This window comes from Pistacia vera, unplaced genomic scaffold (genome assembly GCF_008641045.1).
Source record: "Pistacia vera cultivar Batoury unplaced genomic scaffold, PisVer_v2 Contig217, whole genome shotgun sequence".
NCBI lineage: Eukaryota > Viridiplantae > Streptophyta > Magnoliopsida > Sapindales > Anacardiaceae > Pistacia > Pistacia vera.
In genome coordinates, this window is record NW_022196021.1 from 416,134 (window position 1) to 438,150 (window position 22,017).

A 22,017-nucleotide genomic window follows, 5' to 3' on the forward strand; every position below is an offset into this window, starting at 1 on the left:
AGACATGAGCGAATCATCCCACACGCTTTTACATTCAACCCACCCAGTTTTCTCAAGACATCTCTGGTTTTTCCTCCCTCCAGAACGATATCTAGATCCTGCTGAACAAGCTATCCAACCTCACCTGCCACAAGCAAAATTATTTGGCCACAAATTTTTCAACATCATTTTTTGCATTTGAAACCGTTATCATCTTTACTGGTGCGGATGGTGGTGCCCGGGACGGTGATGCCTGCGCCTCGGACGATGAATCCTGGCTTCCTTATGCCTTCAATTAGCTTGGAACACAAGTTCCCAATACCAAGCTCTCAAAATTAATATCAAGCAAACCAACAAATCAACATACCCTAGATAGGTAGTCTGAAATGATTAAATACGCACCAGGAAATCCCGAAACATGGAGGGGTCACATGGTCCCCAACAATCCAGTCTCTCTAGACTTTTATCGTCTTCGACAATATTTCCTAGACATCGACAACCATACATAATATCTACCACTGCCGACCTAAGCTCGGCTACCAATGGTTTATGCAACGGAAACATAACTCAACGCTAGCTTATTGAATATAATAAACAGTATATAGCATAAATAAATTGCAAAAATTAAAGCAAATAAAGATACAGGAATTAACGAGGTTCGGTATTAAAAACCTACGTCCTCGGGCGCTGCAAAAGAAAGCTCCACTATCCCAAACAATATTACAAATATTTGGGCAATAGAAAAATACCCAAACAAGGGAGATAAATAAACTTGCAAACAAAGGGTCCTAAGAAAAAAACCAAACAAAAGAAGATTAAAGTGGATTACACTTGGATACGATTAACATTGATTTAGGTCCTTATATATAGGCCCACAAAAGTTTCCCACTTTTCATTCCTTTTCAATGTGGACAAACTAACTCATTTTGGCCTATTACATATAAGTCCCTAAACCTCTCCATTATCACTTCTACCCCATGTGATTTTGCTAAAGCCATTTTTCAAAGTGAAACTTTCCAATGAATGAAAATATTCTTTCAATCCTTTTCTCTCGTCTGCTCTTGATAAGTTCTTACAACAAAACAATAAGTATCATTCCATGTTGAATTTGAAGGACAAGGAACTTCACATGATGCTGATTCCATGGTGATTGCTTGGAAGTGTAGCTTTTGCTGCATTCTTATGTATTCTCTTTATTTTTTTTTTCTTATTCACTGTATGATGTCTCTGGCATCAAGACTGAATGCTAACTTGTTTACCTTGGTAAAGGAGTTATTATGATTGCTATTTCATTTCTCAAATAATTTGTATGTATAACCTAATATCAAACTTTCCAATCATGTTTTACCCTAGAATAACCACCATCTTTTGTGGTATGTAAATAGGATTAATTTGTTTTTGTAGTAATGATGGTCAACGGTATTCGTTTCAGACTACAAGGTGAGAAAGAAGATAATGCAGTAGCCGAGTTAGCATTTCAGTGCCTGCAAGGTAAGAAGACATGAGGTCAGCTATGGCAGATGTCTTGGAGATTCTAGGGCTAAAAAGATCAGTAATGGATACGATAAACGAAAGGCAGAGGAGATGGACATTATTCTATCCACATGATTTTGATTGATCACTATCATTTTCCCAGAACTGTGATTTCCGGATGGACCAGCACAAAAGAACACCTGATGCCAATAGTTAATGTTTCAGCGTTTGTATAATATTTATTCCTTGTAATGAAAGTTCAGTAATGTATTATATGCCATAGTATTTTACATATTAATTATATTTTTATCAGAAATAAACATCTTGTGTCACTCTTTCTTTTTGTTTCAGCTTGCAGAAGAGTTGAGATAAGCTGCAAATATACAGTATTGGAAAATTCCCTTATTTGGGAAATCAATTGCTATTGGAAAAAGGGCGTAGGTGGGTAAAGATCCAAGTCAATTGCTATGCCTATTTGGCGTAGGTGTAGCACAGAGGTCACCCATTTGCGTAACCAATGCTACGCAAAACGGGCGTAGGCACAGCAAGAGTTAAGACTTTTTCCATCTAAATAATGGTTTAATCACATTTTTTCATTCATAATATTAAAATATAATTTTATTACCTAAATTTATATTTCCAACGAATAAGAGTAAACCCATTTAGGTTGTTGTAGTTTTTTAAAGAGGAAAAACTGTAAATCTTTTAATGGTAGAAAGTTTGATTTTGTAGTTGAAATTGATCGAAATTTGACTTGAAATGAGCGGTTTGCGTAAACCCTAGTCACTCAATTGTTGGCGATTGCACGGAGTCGGCGGAGTAGGGTTTAAGAACTTTTGGTGAATGATGTCAAAAGGAAATGGTAGTGGTGATGTATCGCCAACGATGCTAGAATCGAAAACGGAATATAAATATGGTAATAGGTGACATTTTAAAAGTCTGTGAGTGTAATGAGTCATTAAACCTATTTGGGTGGAAAAAATCGTTTACCTCGCTATAGTTAGGTCCAAATAATTGTCACAACCTCTTCTGCGTGGGTGTAGCACATAGGCAAACCAACCACTTGCTACACAAAATTGGCGTAGTGTGTAGCAAAGAACAAAAAAACTGCTACGTAGTTTTGGCATTGGTGCAGTGAAGAACCAATGTTTCCTCGTACGTTTATTACTACATTGTTGGTGTCAGTATATACTTACCTATACCTATGATGAAATACGACATCGGTATTTAACCTGTGCGACGAGCTAATGCAACTATCGCCTATGCTTGATTTGGAGTCGGTATAAGTGCATTTGGACGCAGCATACAGTGTTTTCCGATGATATTGCTGCGTCGTGGTATAGTTAATTTCTTGTAGTGTATAATGCAACTCTCATCCAATTATTTGTATATCTATAATAAATTGAATGAAAATTACTAAATTTTATATATCTATATATATTTATTCCTTCAAAAATTAATTTTATGATTATCTTTATTTCTTCTAATAATTTTTAATATAAAATTGTTCAATAATTAGTAATTGGGACAATTACTGTGTATAAAAAAAAAAAATATGTAAAATTTTAATGTAACTATTTTCTTTGTAAAAAAACAAAATTAAAAAATTCTAATAAAGCCCACAAGCCATTTTAGTCAAGCCCATAAAGCCAATTCGTGCCAAGCCACAAAACTCATTAGTGCCAAACCCATAAAACCTAATCTTGCCAAGTTTCGTGCTATTACATTTGTGCTTGGGCTTGAACCCCCCCATTTTTAAAGCTTGACCCTGAGTTTAAAATCGTGCTTGGGTCGACCCTAAATTTTGTAATGTTCTTTTATATTATATAGGTTTTTTTTTTTTTTTTTTCATTATTACACACTAATAGAAAAAATGATAGACAATGTCTGAGCCCGGCTTCTTATCATATGTTTTTCACTTTTTATGTTTAAAAAAAAATCAACTAGCAATTAGATTGTATTAGATCACAAGAGCAAGTTGAAATAGAAGTGCTAGCTGAGTTGGGATTTGGTACCTTGGCAGCGGAGAGGGGATTTTTTTTTTTTTTTACTAATAGCCTAATTTGGACCTGATCAGCATCACTGTGTTTTGCACGTAAAAATTGTACTGTTTCAAATTTTAGGGGTGTCATTGAATCATTTCTAGTTTTAGGACGCTTTAATATTTTCCTAAACATTTGGGACCCAAATTGCTCGCATTTCGTTTCATATTTTAATTTGGTTTATTACAGTTGCCCCCTTGAGCTCAGCTCAAAGGTAATTTGCCTAGGTTTCCCAAAAAAAAAAAAGAAAAGAAAGAAAAAATTCTAATAAAAATGGACCATTGCCGAATGGCAATTGGCAACTGCTTAAAACTCAATTCATCTCATTTCCTGGATGGTTCTATAAACTGTACAGCCTTGACTATTACTAATCAAATTAATAAACCGGTTCTGATGTTATTAACTAAGGAAAATTGAGCTAACTCTAATTAGTTGGTACACTTTTTGAACAGGAAAGTAAATTTGTCATAGAAGATGGTTAATTTCTTAATATATACTCATCATCTATATATAATTAAATCTTAAGTTGTATAAAGATGTAACCTTATTAGTTTTTGCCCGCAAAACTAAGGGCAAGAGCTTATTAACTTATTTACAGTACCACAGGAAATGTTACACAATTGAAAGCATAATACATAATCATCTCTTAAACACAATTGACCCTTTTGCTGCTTTGACTAAATCTCCAGAAGTCCTCAACTTGTGAGAAATAATTGAATACCCTTGAAATTGAAACTCCTTTTGCTATTAGGAGGGCAAATGAATTTTTTCAGGGGTGTATATTTTACTATTCTCAAAATCCCATATAGACCTATTATAAGTAATAAAACTTGGTGTTTTCAATATTTTTAGAGTACTAGTTCCTTATCTTTCACTGTTACACAAAATATATGGGGAACTGGCCATACCCACCAAAATCTCAACGCCATGCATGTCTCACATTGGCAATCACAACTTCAGATCGGGTTCCAAATCAGGACAAGTACAGGTCCACTTGTTGTTGGGTGCAAGTGTCACAGTGGGAAGAAATTTGACCTCGGGGTGGCAACAAGCCAGTTTGAAATTGAACTTCAACAAATTCCATATTATCCCAGGAGGAGATGGGATTGTATGATGATGGAATATACAGCCCAAAGAGTGGTGGTGACAACAAGATTGAAGCAAGCAAAGTCAAACTCAAAGGAGCAGAAAAATACCCAGATCGAACGGTGACCGAATTGGCAGTCATGACATGATGTTTAATGGATGTTAAAGGAAAAAAACTAGTAATAGATAAAAGAATCAAGACTATAAATTTTAAAAGGGGTGCTGATAAAATCTCAAGCCAACGAACACTCCATTTTGTGTCTGTATAATTTTATAAACCGAATGGCTATTTAATAAAATGAGGTAATGCTTGGAAGCTCCATAATAGTGATATTGTAAAGGGATACATGTGAAATTTATCATATAATAGGTGGGTGATGAATTGAGCAAGAGTCATAATACAAAACAAGTCTCTTGCCGCCGTATTTGCCGTCGTGTTGTACTATTGTTGTATGGAAATAATGACATTGAGGGATCGTATATGTCATTTTCCAAGCTCTTCATACTTTGTTAAGCTCGATAGAGTTATAGTGGTGTTATGGTACAGACTCATAGCCTCACAGCCAGGTCACTTCAGCACCCTTCGCAAATGACCAAAGCAGCTCCACTTCTCGTAATTCACCCCTTTTCATTTTTTTTTTAAATTGAGTAACACCTTTTCCCCCCCAAGATTTGTATTATGACATTTTTCCACCCGAAAAGTTTCAAAATTACTACCTAAATGTATATTCTGACCAATCGCCAACTAGATTCAACATCGTTACGATCCCACAACATCACTATTCTCTTTCTCAATCATCATACCAAAGCCCCTCAACATTGCTCCTGTCGACCGCGTCAATTGTCGAAAATCGAGCATTTATAGAACGCATAACCATCCCTCCCAAGTCAGATTTTAACCAATTCCAACCATCAAATCCAACATTTCACTAACAAAAGATCCACTAGCGTCCCCTCTTCAAAGCTCCAATCTTGGATCGATTTTGCTCTCATTTCACCACTGAATCAAAATATTATGAGAGTTAAACGGAAAATAACTTTTTGTGGTGAATTGATATTTTGAATTTTTTTGGTGGAAAAGTGTCATTAGGCAAACCTTGGTGGGAAAAAGCCGTTTGCTCTTTTAAATTTAGCAAGGGTGCAACCGTGCATAAAAAATCCAAAGAGAAGCCTTAATAATAAAGAGGGAAAAGTAACCCGCCCGTCCTGGCCCGACCCGGCCCGCGGCGGGTTACTTTTTGTTGTTGGGCCGGCCCTAACCCGCCCGCCAGCAAAGGCGGCCGGTTAGGCCCGCCATTTCTTCAAAATGGCTGCCCAGCCCTGCCCGCCAGCCCTAACCCGCCAGGTTTAGGTGCGGGCTGGGCTAGGTTAGCCCGTTTTTTTTTTTTTTATTTAACTTTTCAAATAAATAATTATAAATATAATTGTTTTTATTAACTTTTCAAATATCAATAATTCAATTCAATTTTTTTGTTTGTAACATTTCAATATTAATTCAATTTTGATACAATAAATTATAATATAAAGAAAAATTATTCATTTATCAAAAATAAAATAAGAAATTATAACAATTATTGCCTCGTTAAAAACCTCACCAAGAAAACCCAATGGAAAAACTTGGTAAAGAAAAAGAGTGCAATAATTGACAATTATTTACAAATTACATTTTACAAACAACTAATTTGGGGTGGTTCACTGGACCTCCCTCATCTGTATCATCTATATTACAAATTGAAACGATTCTACAAAGTATTGTCGATACCTCGTATGATCTTGATGGCGTGATCGTTCCCATCTCGAAGACATGTAAGGACTTCAATCATTTTTGGAGCAAGTTTAGTCCTCCTTTCATTTAAACCCTTCCACTTGCACTAAATGTTTGTTCGATGAGACGGTTGAGACAGGAACAGCGAAAACATCCAAGGCAAGTCTTGATAATACCGAAAATACATTTTCTGGCTCTCCAATACTCTAAGATATCAAATGACCTGTTGAAAACATTTCGGGGTTGCCAAATATTGTTGAAGTTCATTACTCTGCGACTCCAGGAGGACAGTATATTAGTATTTGTTGTTGTTGTTGGGTGGTGGTGGTGGTGGTGCTTCTGAAAGGAGGGTTGCGGTTGTGCTTCGGATTCGGGGCCTCTCCAGCCTATTCATATGCATTCCAGAGTATAATCTTCATTTGCTATTTCTTCTGCTACACCTTCTCTGGATATTTCCTGTCTTTGCTGACTGCGGGTTCCCATACCTGTTTTCATATTGGAATATACTTCGAAAGACTATTTTTACCTCTCTCCTATTTGATTGACAATGATTCGGTTTGTAATTTTCACTTAATTGTCAAACCATTTTCTAAACGTGCTAATTAATTCTATGATCAAATATAGCACCTAAAACATAAAGAAAAGGAAGGGTTCCCAATATTTCAAAAAAAAATTTCCATTGCCTTATGGTGCATTTAAAATTTCATTGTCTCTTTTTTTTGTAAATAACTCAGAAATTTTTATAATTGTATGTATTACCAATGGACTAGTAGATATACACACCGAGTTTAAAGGGATTGGAAAACATTTGAAAAATGAATTACTTTAACTTCTTCCATCATTTTCAACCAATAATGAGACCTCTATTATTTGCTACAAAATAACTATTATATTAGCATAAGGTAAACAAATAAAGCTTAAATAGTACTATTCCATCTAACAGGCATATCTATGCAAAGTTCTAGGAGACTATTTGATTTTAACAAGCTTCTTGAAATTCAGCATTTCTTTTATTACTACCAGTAACCCAAGCTAAAGATTCCCAATTCTATCAATATTTTTTTAATTGTTTTCATACCACTTTTCACATTAAATTAATACATGACATGCACAACGTTGGTGAAAACTTCAAATTGTATATAAGGGATATATTTTGAAAAAATCTATAGCTTCACTATTAGAACTTGCATTATCTAAAGTTAAACTTATCACTTTATATCAATATACTAACCTTCTAAAACTCTCACATTTTATTATAGATTTCTAAACCACTATGATCCACATCCATTAATCTAAATCCTAAATATTTATTTATTTAAATTCATTATCAAATAATAACTAGTAACACAAATATAATCTTGTTTAGCTCTACACCACTCCAAACGTCCAGTTGAGCCACACAATGACAAGTATGAAATTATTTTTTAATTCTAATTTCATTTTTTTAAACAATTTTATTAAATCATTTCTAGTTGCAGTTTTAGAATACTTTTAAATCCGGAAAAATGAATTTTGAACAAATCTTCAAATTTTTATCTTCAGCCATATTAATAGGTTGATCAGCTGCAGCATATATAAGCTAACTGTTCCCTATATACATCAGAATTATAACGCCAAGTAACCATATTATTTTTGAGTTTGATTACTTTCTCTATTTCCATGTTGATAATATGTTTATTAGCATCCTTTTTAAAGTACTAGTACCATTACCTGAATCAGCTTTATAAACATTGCACAATATTTGCATCTTGCTTTCTGACTGATTGAACGCCTTTTCTGTCTCGTAAAACTTGTCGAAATGCGCCCAAACGTCTGTATGTGGTCTGTCTTCGCTTTCGACGGCAGTTGATGATCCCGCCTCAGCTTGAGATGAAGTTGGACAGGACACGAATTACGAGGACGACTTTCTAGAACACCGGGAGCTGTTGGAATCGACGGCATATTTTGAGGTGTATCGTATCTGAGACTGGGATTGGGACAGCGGGACTATTTGAATCTCCTGCATTCATAGTAAAATCACGGGACTAGACTAGGATAGTATTTTCTGCTCTTATGAAATTGAGGGGAGAGAAATATCTATCCATTGTAGTTGAAAAAAAAATTGATGTAGAAGAAATAAAATTAAAGAAGAGAATTGGAATATGGAAATTGGAATTTGGAAAATTGGAAATATAATTGAATTGCAAAAACTAATAAAATTAAAATAAGAGCAAATTGATAACAAAAAGATTAAAGAAATAATGAAATAATTGAGAGAATATAGATTATAGAATATGAGAGAATTTGAGTTGTGAGAAAAATATAAGAGTTTAGGGCCAATTTATAGAAAAAAATGGGAAAAGAAAATGACGAAAAAGACCACTCCAACGGCTATAAAACGGCTATATTTTAAGGGTAAAAGTGTAATTTAAAAAACTAAATTAATTTTGCATTTTTTTTAATTTTTTTTTTGGCCAACCCGCCTGCAACCCGCCGGGTTGCGGTCCTCCTGCAGAGAGGACAAAATAGCAACCCGCAGGCCGACAGGTTGCCATTTTGCAACCCGGCCCACCCGGGGGTTGCTGGCAGGTTAGGCTCAACCCGGCCCGCCATTAAGGCTGGCCAGGCTGAACCCTCTTTATTACAAGCCGGGTTAGGGTTGACCCGCCTAACCTGCCCCATTTTTTCCACCTCTAAGCCTTATGCGCACCCGCAAAATGTCGTACTCTTCTTATGATTTTCTTATTCTATTTTGACAGCTCCTCAAAATCTACCAGTTTTTCAAGTATTTGGAGGGATTATTTTTCAGTTATTGCAAAATCACCCTATTGAAAACTTTTACGAGTTTAGCAAAACCTTTCCTCTCTTTCCTTCTTCAAGAAGATTGATCCAGTATAATAGGTGCTCCCAATTTGAAACTTCGTGGAAGTTTTTTTTCTAATAAATTGAAGACAAAACAACATATAATTAAAGAAACAGTTCAATTTGACTTGAAATTGTGAGTTCGATCGTTTTTAATTTTTCTTCTAGCAACAATGATTAGGACTGTCAAACTACTGGAGTTTAACTATAATGCTGCAAAATTACAAAAGAGTGGATCTGCAAGCTCTAAAATGAATTGGCTTACTTGAAAAAAGCTTCTGTTTTTTTCTTCTTGGAATCCCTTCCCTACTTAAATAGTGGTAGATTATTTAGGAAAGAGCAAACAACATATTCCCACCCAAGGATTGCCGATATAGAGTTTTTACCCTTAGTTTTATTTATTCCAGATTCACACCATTAAATTAACTCAATTGGTAAACTTCACATATGTAAGGGTGCTTTTACCAAACTACCCTCCCATCTTCTCCTTCTTCATCTCCCCCTACTCATCTCCACTACCATTGCCGCCACCCAGCCACTGTTGGTTGTGGTTTTTTTACAAACAGATGGTGGGTGTTAGTGGGTGAGTGGAAAATGGCCCTTTTTTTTAATAATATGATCTCCCAAAATTCAGCAAATCAACTCCAATCAATAGCCAAACAAAAACTCTTACAAAATCACTCCCAAACAACTCCAAAAATCAAATCAAATCAACCAAAAGTAAAGAACAACCCATTTTGAAGTTCCTTCGCCACTCCCACCTCGTCGACATGCCGTCGCACTTCCTTTGCCACTCCCATTACCACCGGAGACTTTTGAAGTTTCCCCGCAACAACCCCAACCCTAAACAAAACCAACCCACCACTTTTCCTTTGCCTCTACAAACACCATCCCCCAACCGCTGCAAAACTCATTCGCAAGCAACAGTTTGCACGACGTCTGAAAGTGCGGAGAAGGCCATTGCGCCTCCTCCCCCCGCACCTCCCACCCCACCCAAAACCGGCCCACCACCTTTCCTTTCTCCGCTGCAAACACCATCCCCCAGTCGCCCCAAAACCTATTTGCGAATAACAGTTCGCACGACCCCTGTGCACCTGGAAAAGGCCATTGTGTCTCCTCTCCCAGCACCTCCCACTCTTGTCCTCCTGCACCCCATAGTCAACTTAATCACCCAGCCGCTGTCGAACACATCTCGCACTCCTTCGTGAGACAAGGTTTGTTTTTTCGATTGAGATTTGATTGAAGAAGTTGATTGAATGCAGTTTGTTGAGACTTTGAAGTGTTATTTGTGTTGTGGATTGAAGATTGAATGCAATTTGTTGGAATTTTGAATTGTATTTGTGTTGTGGATTGAAGTTATTGGTGTTAGTGAAAGAGTTGGAGGCGGAGAGGAAGCGTTGGGTTGTGAGAAAATTTTGAGATGGAGAGTGTTTATTATTTTTGGAGAAAAAGACCGAAATACCCTTTAATCGTTATATTAATCGTTTTCTATTAATTTAAGGATGGGATCTGAAATAAATGAAACAAAGTGTGAAAATTTACCATTTCGTTAATCTTTTGATGGAAACATGTCGTTTACTCTTCAGGAAACTACTAGGGTGCTAATAGCATCAACTGATCACTCTTCCCAACTTTGCTCTTTTTATATATTTTTTATAATTATTGTTGATGTTATGCCTAAAAAGTTAGGGCTGACATGGACTTTCGTCAGCGAGAGCCAATAAGGATTCAGGAAGATTTTGTGTCATCCAGGTGCTGCCATATCGCACAGTGACGGGAAAGGTACGATTCTTGTCAGCGTAGCAAATGAATGCTAGGCTTGTGAGTGGCCAGGGGTTATTCACCTGCCCAAGCCCTACGCAATTTGAGGATATTTTTCGTGCAGATAACAAATGGGATGCGAGGAAGGACTTGCACGATACCTACCCACTTGCAGACTTATAATCATTACCTTGAACTCTCCCACTATAAATAGAGGACACCCCTCTCATTTACGAGATTGGCTGATCTTAGTTTAAAACAGCTTATACACATTCTTTCTAGATTGTAACTCAGCTTGCTACACGCGACCTGACTGTACCCATCTATTAATACAATAGCAGTTGATGTAGGATTTGCTTTTGAGCATCTGAACCACTTAAAAAAATCTCTTCTCATTTATTCTCTCGTTTCATATTTTCCTATCACATGTAATTTCTAAGTCTTCTTAGCACTTTGCACGTGCAAGTTGTTAGTGTCAAAATCCAACATCAACAGTTTGACACTAGAATGAGGGTCTGATTTAGTATTTGCTTTTCATCAAAAACCTCTGACTAATCGGTCCTACCAATCAGCAAATGGCTCACGATTTCGAACCTAAGTGAATCGACCTTGATAATGAGGAAATCTCCTAGGTACAGGATGACACTTCTCCCGAAGTGCCGCCAGTCCAACATAGTATCATGGCGGATATTCCTTCAAGCTCACGGCTCAACCCAGCCATAATGAGTTACCTGGAGAGGTTCAATAATACTCTCTAAATGGTTAGCCAAAGGCTGGACCATTTAGATCGGGTCATGCCACTAGAATCCAATGAAGCGGTGCTACTGCCAAAAATGCTTGCAAGTCATGCGAAAGCGTGGAAAAGGGAAAAAACCCATATCGCGTGCACTGCGGTGCGCCAAAGAAAGGGAAAGCAAGTGGCAAACAGCGGACCAGAGGCATCCGAAGGACCAGCGAACACCTGTCGCACAACGGGTAGAATATCTATGGCACTGCGATTTGGCACATATCACAACATGAGCCATCCCACGCCACATCGCATAGGCACTCCCACAAAAGTGCAAGGCAGGGAGATTCCTAATATTTCTGAAATGACGACCTCGACCGTCGTCATGCAGGAAATCCCCGTCAACTGTGAGTCGGTTCGGACCACCGTGGAGATCAAAAAAATTCCTTGAATCACTCAATGCCTTCACATGACTCCAACCAGCGTGTGTCAAGGTTTGCCAGAGCTTCCAGCCGAGTTGAGGAAGAGCATGATTTTGGTCTTTCCTTAACAGCAACCATGAGGGTCGAACCCATGTTACGGAAAATGATCCCCAGGCAGTTCTGCTGCCTCAGATTAAGGAACTACAATAAGCATTGGATCAGCTTAAGGCTCAACAGAATGAGAGTGGGAAGGTCATAGAGGTGTCTCCTTTTTCTCCACCAGTTTTAGTTGCTCCTCTCCCATCAAGATTTAGAATGCCCGGCAGACGGGCATTTGATGGGAATTCAAACCCACAAGATCACCTGTATGAGTTCAATTACCTCATGGAATTCCACCAAGTCTCCAACTTGGCCAAAGGTCATTGCTTAGCAGTAACTCTGACTGCCCATGCCAAGCGCTAGTTCAGGTTGCTTCCTGTAGGATCAATTAGCTCATGGCCTCAAATGAGCTCATTGTTCCCAAGACACTTCTAGGCAATCAGGAAGTTCTTAATGTCGTTGAGCTATCTTAGCAATATATGATAGGAGCGAGATGAATCTCTCCAATCTTACATAAACAGATTCTATAGGGAACTCCATAAAGTGGCTCATCATCCCGAAGAGTCAGTTCGAACTTTTATTATTGTGGGAGTTCACCTGTAGACCAATTTGTGGAAGGAACTGCAATCCGAAGACGATGTTTCCCTCACTCGCTTCTACAACGTCACCGAGAAATACCTCCAAATTGAAAATTTTGTGGCCGTTCTCAATCACCATGACCCCAGTCCCTCGAGTAGTGTTCCCAACCAAGAGGAGAATAGTAGGAGGACTGATCGCAGATGGATTAATGACGATCAGCGGAAAGGAAAGAAGCAGCATTTTGAACCCAATAAATCTTATACCCCAGTTCCTCATCGCGATCGTGATAAGAATCCATACACTCCTCTGAATGCCTCAGTATCTGCCATCTTAGATAAGTCAGAGGAGGCTTGCCTGCTCGGAGAGCCAGAGCCCATGAAGAATCCCCCCTCAGCCAGAAACAATAAAAAGTACTGTCACTATCATAGCGATAATAGGCATCACACCGATGAGTTTCGGGCTCTCAAGCAGGCAATCGAAGACCTCATCAAGTAGAGGCACTTTAAAGAATATATTGATGGCTTGACTACTGTTCGAGAGAAAGATCAAAAGGAACCATGGAAAAAGTGTTGCAGTCGCAAGGGACTCTATTGTGTAGGGATTATCTTCGGAGAACCACACCTCGTGTGGAATTCTTGAGGTGCCCAAGAAAGGTATGCTCGGGAAGCTCGTCATGATCCCATGAGTGTAATGAGCAAGACGCTGCGACCCACTAAGGTTTGCAAGGAGGAGGAGATCATCATCTCTGAGAAAGATAGAGTGCAATTGCATCATCCCCATAAGGATGCCCTCGTCATCGCACCTGAAATAGGCCAATGCAAAGTCCACAGGATGTTGGTGGATAATGCAAGCGTCGTGAATATCCTGTTTCAGCAAGCTTTCGAGAAAATACAACTAGACAAGGCAAACCTGAAGCCTGCCTCCATCCCACTTTATGGTTTTACTGGGGATCATCTAATTCCTAGGGGAACGATCTCACTCCCGATCACATTGGGAGAAATCGACGAAGTGACCAAAATAATGAAATTTCTAGTGGTAGAATGTCCGTTCGCCTTCAATGGAATTTTGGGATGACCTCTACTAAGAAATTTCAAGGCAATCACCTCCATTTACAATCTAAAAATAAAGTTTTCCACCCCGATGGGGATAGGGAAGTAAACGGATCTCAATGCGAATCTTGCGACTACTACGTAAGAGCAGTGCAAGGGAAACAGAAGGCTAGTTGGCGTCCCTAAACAAGCAATGGCAATCAACAGGATTGAGCCACAGCCCAGCCCGATAGAGGATAACATGGATCCTAGCATCCAAGAGTGCCCTCACAGTGGGCTAGTTGATGACTTATCTGAGGTATCAATCGATCAAAATGAGTTAACCCGAGTGTTGAGAATTGAGAGTAATCTCAACCCTCAGCTCGCCAAAGACTTGACAAGCTTCCTCAGAGAGAATGTCGACGTCTTCACATTGACTCCTGCTGACATGATCGGGATCAACCCAAATGTCATATGTCATGCACTAAGTATTGACAGTGCGGTCAAGCTGGTTCACCAGAAGAGAAGAGCAATGGACCCTAAGCGTTATGCTGCCTTGAAAATCAAGGTAGATAAGCTCTTTTTTAATAGATTCATTCGAGAAACGCTTCACCCGAGCTGGGTTGCAAATCCGATCTTGGTAAAGAAGCCTAATAATGGCAAATGGTGAACCTGTGTTGACTTCACTGACCTCAACAAAGCTTGTCTGAATGACAGTTTTCCCTTGCCAAGAATCGACCAGCTCATCTATGCCACCTCTGGATACGAGCTGCTGAGTTTTATGGATGTCTACTCGGGATATAATCAGATTTTGATGTACGCGTCGGACGAAGAGCATACCTCGTTCGTTACAGATTAGGGGCTGTATTGTTACAAGGTCATGCCTTTCGGCTTAAAAAACGCTAGGGCAACTTATCAACGGTTGGTTAATTGTATGTTTTCCGAGCAGATCGAAAAATCGATGGAAATCTATGTTGATGACATGCTAGTCAAGTCGCATGTTGCTTCATATTATATAGCACATCTCACTGAGATGTTCAGCGTACTCCGAACGTATAGAATGAAGCTCAATCCTCTCAAATGTTCATTCGAAGTATTCTCGAGAAAGTTTCCTGGGTATATGGTTAACCAAAAGGGAATAAAAATCAACCTCGAGAAGATCGAAGCTTCTTTGATATGAAAAGTCCGACCAACCAAAAATAGGTTTAGAGTCTAAATAGGAGAATAGCGACTCTCAATTGTTTCATATCAAGGGCAACAGATCGCTGCTTGCCATTTTTTAATATACTCAGGGCCAACAAAAGGTTCGAATGGACTCCGGAGTGCGAGCAGACTTTTCAGAACATAAAAGAGCACCTCGGAAAGCCACATGTCTTGTCCAAGCCTCTCCACGAGGAAATTCTACTTCTGTACCTGTCCGTCTCTCAACATGCAATCAGTGTAGCTCTCATTCAGGAGGAAAGTAGAGTTCAATGGCCAGTATATTACACGAGCAAGCAACCGTTGGACGCCGATATATATTATCCAGAAATGGAGCGATTAGCTTATGCCCCACTGATCGCCTCCAGAAAAGCTGCGACCCTACTTCCCTGCCCACACAATCCATGTTTTGACCAATTACCCGCTCAGGCAGATTCTTCAGAAGCCAAAGGTGTCGAGTAAGTTACTCAAATGGGCAATGAAACTAAGTCAGTTCGACCTGCATTACAAACCAAAACCAACCATCAAAGGGCAGGTTATTGCCGATTTCATTTCGGAATCATAAATAGGGGTGTATATGAGCCAAGCCGAATTGAGTATTTGGACACTTGAGCTCAGTTTGTGATGAATAGTGTCGAGTTCGAGCCGAGCTCGAATATTTGGGCTCGAGCTCGAGCTCGCGAGAATGGGTAGGTACTTGAGCTTTCGAGTTTGTTGTGAGAAGGGGGCTGTTTGTCATTTTAAAAACTTGAAAATTAAAAAAAGTTACAAAACTTGCAATTTGCCCTTCCGAGTGCGATGAGGCTTGCAAGCCTATCAAGCCGAGCTTCGCCCTGATCGAAGTCGCCTCAACCCCTTAAACGAGCCACTCAAGCTCGAGCTCGACTCGATTGACATTGAGTCGAGCTCGAGCTTTTCATTAGCCAAGCTCGAGTAGCTCGCGAACTGCTCGACTCATTTCTCATCCCTAATCATAAGGGGTACTAACTGGTAAGACATCGAAATGTCCAAACATCTTAAGAAGTTTCTCAACATAATGTCCTTGTGATAGCATTATACTATCACCCTTCCTTATGATTTTAACACCCAAAATCACACTTGCTTCACCCATGTCCTTCATATCAAATTTTGAGGCAAGAAAACATTTTGTTTAGTGCACTATATCATGACAAGTACCAAAAATGAGCATGTCATCCACATATAAACAAATAATTACGCACTCATCATTTACAAGTTTTGTATACACACATTTATCAACTTCAGCAGAAGAAAAGCCATCACAGATCAAAACTTGATCAAATTTCTCATGCCACTGTTTTGGTGCTTGTTTTAAACCATATAAGGATTTAAAAAGTTTGCAAACTTTATTTTCTTCTCCAGAAGCAACACAACCCTCAGGTTGCACCATATAAATCTCTTCTTCCAAATCACCATTCAAAAAAGCTATTTTAACATCCATTTGGCAATTAAAAAGTTTATGGATTGAAGCTACAACAATTAAAACTCTAATGGAAGAAATTCTAGTCACAGGAGCATAGGTATCAAAATAGTCAACATTTTGTTTTTGAGTAAAACCTTTTGCAACCAATCTTGCTTTATATTTTTCAATTGATCCATCAGGGTTGTATTTCTTTTTAAAAATCTATTTGCAACCAATAGGTTTAGCTCCTGCAGGTAAATGTACCAAAACCCAAGTATTATTATGTGTAATGGAATCCATTTCAGTTTCAATAGCTTTTTTCCAAAATAGAGCATTAGAGGAAGTAATGGCATCATAATAAGTTAATGGATCATTTTCAACAAAATATGAATAAAAATCATTTCCAAATGAAGTTTCTTTTCTTTGTCTTTTGCTTTTTCTCAAATCTTTAGAAAGGTTTTCAATAACATTTTGTACAGGTGCATGAGAAATGTTCTTAGATTTTAAAGGAAAAACATGTTCAAAGAATTCAGCATTCTTTATCTCGATTATAGTATTGCAATCAAGAAATCTATAAGCAGCACTATGCTTAGCATAACCAATAAACATGCAATTAGATATCTTAGAACCTATTTTCCTTTTCTTAGGGACAGGAAGCCTTACCTTAGCAAGACACCCTCACACATTCAAATATTTTAGATTTGGTGTATATCCCTTCCATAACTCATATGGTGTCTTACCAATTTTCTTATAAGGAATTCTATTTTGTAAATGACATGCAGATAATAAAGCCTAACCCCAAAGATTATTAGGTGCAGAAGAACTAACAAGCAAAGCATTCATCATTTCTTTCAAGGTCCTATTTTTCCTTTCTGCTATTGCATTAAATTCAGGTGAATAAGGGGGAGTAATTTCATGTATTATTGCTTCCTTTTCACAAAATCCATTAAACAAGACATATTCACCTCCTCTATCTGATCTTACCCTTTTAATCTTTCTATCTAATTGATTTTCTACTTCAGCTTTATATAAAAGAAACATGTCAAAAGCCTTATCTTTATTTCTAAGCAAATATACCTTAGTGAACCTAGAAAAATCATCAATAAAAGTCACATAATACTTTTTACCACCTCTAGTCATCGTTTGTTTCAAATCTCCTAGGTCAGTATGGATTAAATTAAGCAATGCAGTTTCTCTTTGTATAGAGAGGCAAGATTTCTTAGCTAATTTAGATTCAACACATACCTCACATTTATTCAAGCATGTATTACTAATACCAGAAATTAAACCAAGATGTTGCATTTTGTTAATATAAGAAATACTAACATGTCCTAATCTAGCATGCCACATATCAATAGAATCAATCAAGTAAGCAGAAGAAGATGCATTTCCATTCTTAATTTTAGAAACATTGAGTACAAAAAGTCCCTAGTTACAATAACCTTTGCCCACAAAAACATTATTCTTTGTCATTACAATTTTATCATATTCGAATGACACTTTAACCCCAACCTTTCCTGATAGAGCCACATAAATTAAATTTGCTCTAATATTAGGCATGTGAAGCACCTCATTGAGGGCCAAAGTCTTGCCGGATGTGAGATTGAGAAGAATTTTACCTTTGCCAAGAACATTAGCAATTCGAGAATCTCCAAGATATACATGTTCTTCTCCATCCCTTGTAGGAGTGTAGGAGGTAAAAACATCTTTGTTTGCACAAATATGCCTAGTAGCACCAGAGTCCACCACCCATTCTTTCGCATTGGCCACAACATAAGGCTGAGAAATGACCACCGCAATTATAGCATCATCTCTTTTAACCAAATTTGCCTTTGGCTTAGGAGGATTGTCATTTCTCATTCTCTTTATGCATTGAGGTGCATGATGACCTGGCTTTCCACAAACAAAACAATTTCCCTTCTTATTGAGATGGAGTTAGTAGTTTTAGGCTTGTAATCAGGTTTTTTGTTATTATACCTCTTATTTTGCTTGTGAAATTTATCTTGCACCAAGTGTACTTTTGAAGCCATCTCCTTTGATTCTGCAACTTTGAGTTCCTTTCTATTGGTGTCCTCAATTATGACGTGGGTGGTCAAATTTGCAAGTGACAATTGCTTGTGCTTATGTTTGAGTTGTTGCTTGTAATCCTTCCAAGATCTTGGCAGCTTTTCAATCAACAATCCTGCAATAAACTCATCTTGCAAATTGATGTTTTCAGCCTTGAGATCTTCCAGAAGTTTGTGGTATTCATTGATTTGCATCTTGATATCCTTGTCATCCGTCATCTCCCACCTATAGAAGTTGTCAATAACAAATTTTTGCTTCCCAGCATCCTTAGCAATGTGTTTTAGTTTCATTGAATCCCATATATCCTTGGCTTCTTTATAGGGGCAATAGATATCAAACAAGTCATTAGCTAAGGTGCTACTGATAGTATGCCTACATACCTTGTCAGCATGAGTCCAGATTTCCAAATGTTTTGGATCAGTAGACGATCCAGGTTTAGGATATGTGAGAGTAGCAGCTACACCGAACATGTCAAGGATCAAAAGAATGCGTTCTTGCCATCTTTTAAAATTTTGTCCTCCAAACATTTCAATTTTGGAGATATTAGGAAAAGGTTTGGCATATGAGACAGTGGCGACTACTGGAACAGCAGAGGCAACTGAATGGGACACTCCATAAAGGCTAGCAAAGGAGGAGTTGTTGCCAGAGGTTGTAGCTATAGGATTGTTAATAGAAGCGGCAGAAGAATTGCTGGCGGTAATAGCTGGAGAGTTGTTGTTGAGAGTAGACTCCATAATCCTTAAGATTATTGTAAAATAATTCAGAAAACAAGGTAAAATTAGAAAACCTGAGACCTGTTATAAACACCGTCCTTAAGGATTATTTCGCCACAATAAATATTTTAAGAATGCGAAAATCCCCTAAGATTTAACAGGTTCTTCTGAAATAATAATAATTTCAGGTACACAGAACAATAAGAGATTTTAATTAACCTAGAGAAGAAGTACAGAGGGGAAGACTGATAACTTATCTCATTGTGAAGAGCAAATAACTCTTTTATTATAACGTTTCAATAATGTTATGATTGAGTAAAGATAGGAGAAAGATAAGGCTCGTGAAGAAGTCAGGGATACTACTCTTTTTAGTATAACGTTATAATAACATTGTGATTGAGGAAAGATAGGAGAAAGATAAGGCTTATGAATTTTCCAAAGAAGTCAAGGATAATGCTAACTCTAATAGATAGTAAAACTCCTTGCTAAAGTTTAGGAATAATTGGTCAAATGGAATAAAAAATAATAACGGTCCTCAAAATCTTTTTGAAATATGAATAATAATTCAAAACTTTATTAGTTCCTTTCTCTTTCTTCTTAATCTTCTTTTTTTCTTTTCTTTTTTTTTTCTAAAAGTTTTGTATTTTGGAATACTGTTATTAATTATATTGTTTAAATGGAAAATTTAACATATATCTAAGAAATTACTAGAACTTAAATCAAATAAGACGTTTATGTTAGTTTTTACTTGGATATTATCAAATATCGATTAGGCTAAAATTTCTCTTCAACATGTATTAATACAAAATTATTGCAAGTAACGTATAGAATAGCAATCTTCTCCTAATTAGTTCAATCATCCTGAATTTTTAAGGATTTTTAATGTTTAGTTTTGTTTATATAATTTTTTTTTTTTTAATGTTATTTTAACTTCTATTAGTTACCAATAGAGAATTATGGCGGATAAACAGTGTGAGAGCCCGGCTTCTTATCTTAAGTTTCTCATTTTTTATGTTTTAAAATTGAGCGCCCCCCCCCCCCCCCCCCCCCCCCGCCGGCGAAAGTTGGGTCTAAGATCAATGGTGATAAGGGACTAATTATATACCAACATGTATATGTATAAAGCATACAGATATTATTTGAACTCTTTGCAAGCAATTTAAATCATTATAACAATCAAACTACAAGGTCATAGCGTCATGCTCCCGACTGGCTAAATTTTGCATTGGGTTGCCTTCAGTTTAACTGCAATTCCTGGAGCTGGTGTTGCCTCTTGTTGTAGGGTACTGCACGTGATGACGAGAGTAGAACATGACTGTAGGCTGATGACAAACCATTTAAAAATGTATTTGAGAAGATTCCACAGCATGCCATGCCAGGGAAATGAGATTATTATAACGAAGTATACAACCCAGAAGAGTGGTGGTGGTAACAAGATTGAAGCAAGCAAAGAGAAAGTCAAGCGAGCTGAGAAGTAGCCAGACCGAACCGTGATTGGATTTGGATGAGCAGTGAAACGAAGGTTGATAGCTATGGAGGTTAAGAGGAATAGAAATAACATGAAATTTGCAAGAAGCAAGAACAGGAGTTTCAAAATCAGGTATTCGTCATCGAACTCAAGCATAATCCAAGCATTGACATGGGATTTTAGCAATGCTAGGATGATGAGGTTCATCAGCGGTGGGAAGAGATACCTCAAGTCTACAAAGAACTGCATCTTGTGTGTGTAAATCTTATTATAGACTTTGAATGTGTTAGTAGGCAGCAAAGTTACTAATTTATATGAATAGGTAAGGATAAACCAAGAACAATGTATATCTTAATTATTTGTTTATCAATTAAGAATACATAAAAAAATTATTAGTGAGCTATCCATCCGACGTGAAAAGCCATGGATAGGAGTTTGAGAGCTCGAGAAGCCAAATGAAAGAATGAATAAAATTTTAAACAGGGTCCGTTGTGGGATTTGTGAATCTAATCCACGTCAAGATACCTGATTTACATATAATTATTAAAACAGAATTATCCAGGTCATACATAGCATTCTACGGTTTTATGCGAAATCTCCCTGAAGATTTGCGTCATAGCCAATAAATTTTGCTATCAACAATAGTTTATTTTATTTTAATAAATTCAAGGAAATTACATTTCATTTGCTTTATATTATCCAGTCACAAACCATCACTAACAGTTCAGACCAGAACCATTTTTAATTCTTCCCATTAACCGTATCATATTTTATAATATTTTTAGTCGTGAATCACTCTCAGGCGTCGATCGAAGTCATTAGAAATCAAGAAATCAACATCTTTTTCTTCTTCTTCTTCTATTTTTTCAGTTTTTTTGTTGTAAACCTGACTTAAAAACCTGGGGAATCCCTGGCTTTGGCCCCATGAGAAGTTGGAGCAATTCTTTTTTTTTTTAAATTTTTGTCTATTTTTTAGGATTTTGAATTTGGCAGAGTTTGTATAATTTTTTTTTATTTATTAAGTTCGGAGATTTTTTTTTCTTTTAAATGTCATGTAAAATAACAGGAACGCCTTTTTTATCGTTAACTTTAGTATCTAAAACCAAGAGAAAACATTTATTATGCTATAGAAAGAGATAAAAAATAATTCGCTCAAGATTAATTGATTTATCCAGCCTAGGACCATCAATAATTACGTTAAACTAAAATGGTTTTGATGCTACAATGAATTATTAGAAATATAAGTTAACAGATATTAAACAGCAATGAGAACTTATACCAAGATATAGTCTAGACTCATCTATATAATACTGAATATTTTACTTGGATAAATGATGTAAAGTAAAG

The 22,017-nt window shown here is 37.2% G+C and overlaps 1 protein-coding gene across 1 annotated transcript; it reads right to left on the reverse strand.

Moving 5' to 3' along the window:
* Positions 1-18,287: 18,287 nt before the first annotated feature.
* LOC116130020 lies at positions 18,288-19,223 on the reverse strand. The gene has a single exon (XM_031415770.1). It carries the CDS (start codon positions 19,221-19,223, stop codon positions 18,288-18,290), a length of 936 nt encoding a protein of 311 aa, XP_031271630.1.
* Positions 19,224-22,017: the final 2,794 nt, after the last annotated feature.

Bases quoted from the DNA above. Each gene is read 5' to 3' on its own strand.
- LOC116130020 (XM_031415770.1), bottom strand. From the start codon at position 19,223: ATGGAGTCTACTCTCAACAACAACTCTCCAGCTATTACCGCCAGCAAT.